The sequence below is a fragment of the Spodoptera frugiperda genome, unplaced genomic scaffold, assembly GCF_023101765.2.
Source record: "Spodoptera frugiperda isolate SF20-4 unplaced genomic scaffold, AGI-APGP_CSIRO_Sfru_2.0 tig00001166_1___fragment_2___debris, whole genome shotgun sequence".
NCBI lineage: Eukaryota > Metazoa > Arthropoda > Insecta > Lepidoptera > Noctuidae > Spodoptera > Spodoptera frugiperda.
The window spans coordinates 7,934-12,294 of NW_026095723.1; the positions used below are offsets into that span (position 1 = coordinate 7,934).

Here is a 4,361-nt window from a genome sequence, read left to right on the forward strand (position 1 = left end):
TTTCACGAGGAGCTTTGCAAGCGCGGATTCACAGACTCACAAAGTCACAAACTCACAGACGTAACAATCGCGAGGAACAATGATTCTTCGACTCAAGTGCACTGACTCGACATGTATGGTACTGTATTGTTCTGAGTGCGACTGGGTCACTTGGGAAGTGAAATAATAGTTATCTTCTCTTCTACTTTATCGTTGAAGTAGTTGGGGCAGGTTTCACCCGCTTTTTTGTAGTTGGAGTTTGTAACATGATGTAAATATTGACCTTCTTTAAGATCGTCTCATAAATACCTCTATATCAGAAATAGATGTTTTAAGATAATGTTGAATTAATTTATTTTTCAATCCATATTGAGTCTACATTTCATTGCAGCTACTTCCACCTTTTTGGTCTTGGTGTATATAAAGTAATGATTTAAGACATTATTACATATTTTTTCCGTATTTTTTCTTTAAGTATGAATTAATGTAATCGATCATTATTTACGACCGTGTTTTTTAAAAAATATACCTCGCGCCCATAATAATGCATACTAGCATTACGTAAGTTAAGTCTTTACGAGCAATAATTAATTCGACACATGTTTGTTCAAAAGAAACATGTAGGGGAGATGTAGGTAATGGGGATCACCTAAGCGAGAATCGAAAAAAAAGCAAATCTAATGATCAAATATTTATTACTCTGTTCTTATTATAAACTTTACTTTGTTATCTATCAATTGAGATCAACTTTTATCACTTTGGTTCATTAATTTTTGGTACAATAACAAATTATAAAAAAATAAGTTTGATCACCATTGTCAGCATTGGTTGGCAATGGTGATAAGCATGTGGGAAATGGTGATCAACACATATCGCAAACATAATTGTGCGCAGACTCCCATCCAGTACAGTCGGCGTGAGCCCAGAACCCACAGGAAGTGCACCGATACCATGTTTCGTTGTCCCGTCCGAATTCACCACACACAAGACACAAGTTACATGCATCTTCAGCATCGTCATTATCGTCATCCTGGCATAACTCGTCTGTTTTCACGTCTGACTCCGAAGTATCATTGGATTCTTGCAGAATTTTTTTCTTAACCTTCTCACGACTGACCTTCTGTGGCTTGCTCTTCTTGCCTACTCCTTTTCCTTTGTTTTTCACAGCTTTAGCTTTCCTCTTATTTTCTTTTTCAACTAGATCGTCTTTGATTGGTGTGGATGTTAAGATCGTTGCATGCTGTTTCTTTCTTCCTTGTCTTGTCTTAGCAGTTGCTTTCTTGGGCATCTGAATGAAATTATGAATGTTTGGCGGATTCTTAGATGTTGATGGAATATCAAATTGAGATGATGATGCAGTCGCTGGAGCATTCGTAGGACAGAATGTGGATGGATTCGGAATAGGAAAATTTTGTTCTGGCTCATTAGTAGATGTTAGCACTGATACAGAATCCACAGCACGAACAGAAATAGATTCTGATATAGATTCAGTAGGATCTTGAATAACAACTGACTCTTGAAGAACTTCTGCTGCCATAAAATCTTCATCGGTAAAAATATTTGGGTTTATAGGAAAGATTCCTGTTGATTTGAAGCCTGCTTCGGCTTTGCTCATAGAGGCTACATGAGAGAATGCTTTTCTGACCAAGGAGGCAACATCATAGGGTGTAATTCTTTGTAAAAGTTGGCTCTTCATGAATAAATCGCATTCTCTTTTATAAGCAGCTTTGAATGGACCAAAAAAGGACACATCCAATGGCTGCATGCGATGCGATGTATGGGGTGGTAAAGATAGCATATGAATATGGTTCTTCTTACAATACTCATAGATGGCTAGTGAAATATGGCTCGCATGATTATCCAATACTAGTAGAATCGGTTCTTCTGCAGAAGGTTTGGCATGCTGGGTGAAGTGCTGCAGCCATTCAAGGAAAAGTTCTTCATGTATCCATCCACTGTCCGAACATTTATATATTGCTCCTGTTGGGCCATCCGTTTGAAGAGTTGGGGTCATCCTCTTTCTGGGGTAGATAAACATTGGCGGGACATATCCTCCTGAAGCACTCATTGCACAGAGCAGTGTGATATTCTTACCTCTTTCCCAACTTGTAATAGACCCCACTCTTTTTTGTCCCGTTGCAGCTAATATTTTTTCAGGCTCTTGGACTGTAGAAATGCCTGTCTCGTCGCAATTGTATATGTTTTTAGGTAGAAATTTGTATTTTCCCATTAGTTCTTCTAGCAGATTGAAGAATCGTTGAACTTCAGTTTTGTTGAAGGCCGTTACCCTGTTGATGCTAGTAGCTTCGGGCTTCCGCACAGAAATATTATTTCTGGCAACAAATCCCTCAAACCAAACACGACCAGCTAATCTTGAACTCGTATTAAAACTGTGTTTCAGATTCAGAGCTTCAGCGTATTCAAATGCCGCTCTTTTAATTTGCTTTGGAGTGCATCCATAAAATAAATTGGCCATTTTTTTAATTATGTCCGCTAATTCTTTCTCCATCTCAGGAGTGAAGACAGTATTACGGCCGAGACGAGGTGCCTTAATTGTATTCTTTTTGTACCTCTTATGAAGACTCGCAAAAGGAATATTCATTGTCTTTGCTGCTTTCCGTATTGAAAAATTTTGTTCTTCGATAAGCTTTATAGCTTTTTCCAATTGGTCGATAGTCCAATTAGCTTTATTAGTCTGCCTGAGACGAATTTTCGGCATCTAAAAACAAACAATTAAAATGTTTTATCGGGAAAGGTAATGTGGGCAATGGGGATCACTATGTAGGTAATTGGGATCACCTGACTCCGATTACCTACATAGGCAAAGTGACGAAAGAAAAATTCCTCACGAGAAATGTCAAGTAATAATAACAATATGGCGGTTGAATTGCAATCTTACATGCCACGATTATTACATATTACAAGTACTTAAATAAATATTTGTTATTTTCTGACCTTACCTTCAGATTTATCAACTCGAAAAATTAGATGAAAATGGCGCGAAACCTTCACACACCCGTTACTCTCAAGCGCGTCGTGCGAACTGGATCGGTCGCCGGCGGCGCTCGGGAATAACGTATTGCTAGCGTATAGGTATATTGGCATCGCTTGGTCACATTCAGTTTTTGTTATTTTGAGGTGATCACCATTGCCAACTGACTCTCATTGCCTACACCTACCCTACCATACCTATCAAGTGAACAAAACAAGCGGACATGTTGATGGAATTATGTTAAAACATGTCAAACAGGCGGTAGACATTGTATTGGGGAACAGTGGAGCAAGTAAATGTATCGAAATGGAAAGTGAATCACACGCAACTCACGCGCGGTCGCCCGTCGTATCGTTTGTTTGTAGGATGCCCAGGCGCATACTACCGACCGACTAATTAAATATTTATAAGAAATTGATACCTAGTCACAAAATATGAATACACTAAATGTGTTTTATACGAATATTTATTTGGTTTTTTTTATACATTTCGGATACGGAATTAATATTAAAAATCCTTTAATGTTTCCACACGGCACCGCCTGGTCCCATATAAAAACAGACAATTCATAACGATACTTCGTTGTAAGTGTGTGGTGCATATGTGTCATGTTTGTTATACACAAGCAAATTAGGGTCCCGATAGTCACTAGTACCTATCTAGAATTGTCCAGTTACATTTAATACAAGCTTGTACTGAGAGAGTCACTAAAGTGAAACGGGTCATAACCAACAAGTTCATAACACTAAAACATTGTAACTGAAAACTCGTCCTCTCACAAAAGAGGCCATCTCCTAAAGACTAACAACATAAGCAAGGATAAATAGAAATGAATACGACAAACAAACGGTTGTATAATAATAATTCGGTAAATTAAAATTCACAGAAAGTAAAAGAAATTCGGATGATGAGTCAGTTTGGAAACCGGATCTCTTAATTTTGTTAAGTTTTATAACGACTGTCATGTTCAAAATCGATGTGGAATTCCAGAATCATGTTCGGAAACTGAACGCTAATGATAATAATGGGTGCATACTCGTAAAGAAATAAAACATAAAATTCGGAGAATAAACCTCCATAGTTCTTAGAAAACTCGCTTAACCTGGAGCACGTGCGCCTTCATCAAAGAATACAGTCGCAGAGAGAATATTTAAGTAAAGAGTAAAAAGGTTGTAAAAATTTTAATACTATGTAGTTATATTGAGATGAATGACCTTTGACAACCAGCGCTATATGAGAATACACAATAATGTACTAGGTATATAAAACAAAGAGATTTTTTATTTCTATTACTTGATTTCTAAAATACTTTATATTTTAGATGAACTTTTTGAACTTCCATTTTAGCATCTGAATAATGATATGTTTATATTACTTACTTTTATAAGAT

General features: G+C 37.1%; 1 protein-coding gene across 1 annotated transcript; it reads right to left on the bottom strand.

Moving 5' to 3' along the window:
• Nucleotides 1–600: 600 nt before the first annotated feature.
• On the bottom strand, nt 601–3,160 carry LOC126912984 (uncharacterized). Its single transcript, XM_050707613.1, has 2 exons — nt 2,940–3,160; nt 601–2,698 (listed from the first exon to the last, which is right to left on the bottom strand). Exon 2 carries the CDS (start codon nt 2,696–2,698, stop codon nt 842–844), a length of 1,857 nt encoding a protein of 618 aa, XP_050563570.1. The 5' UTR covers nt 2,940–3,160; the 3' UTR covers nt 601–841.
• Nucleotides 3,161–4,361: the final 1,201 nt, after the last annotated feature.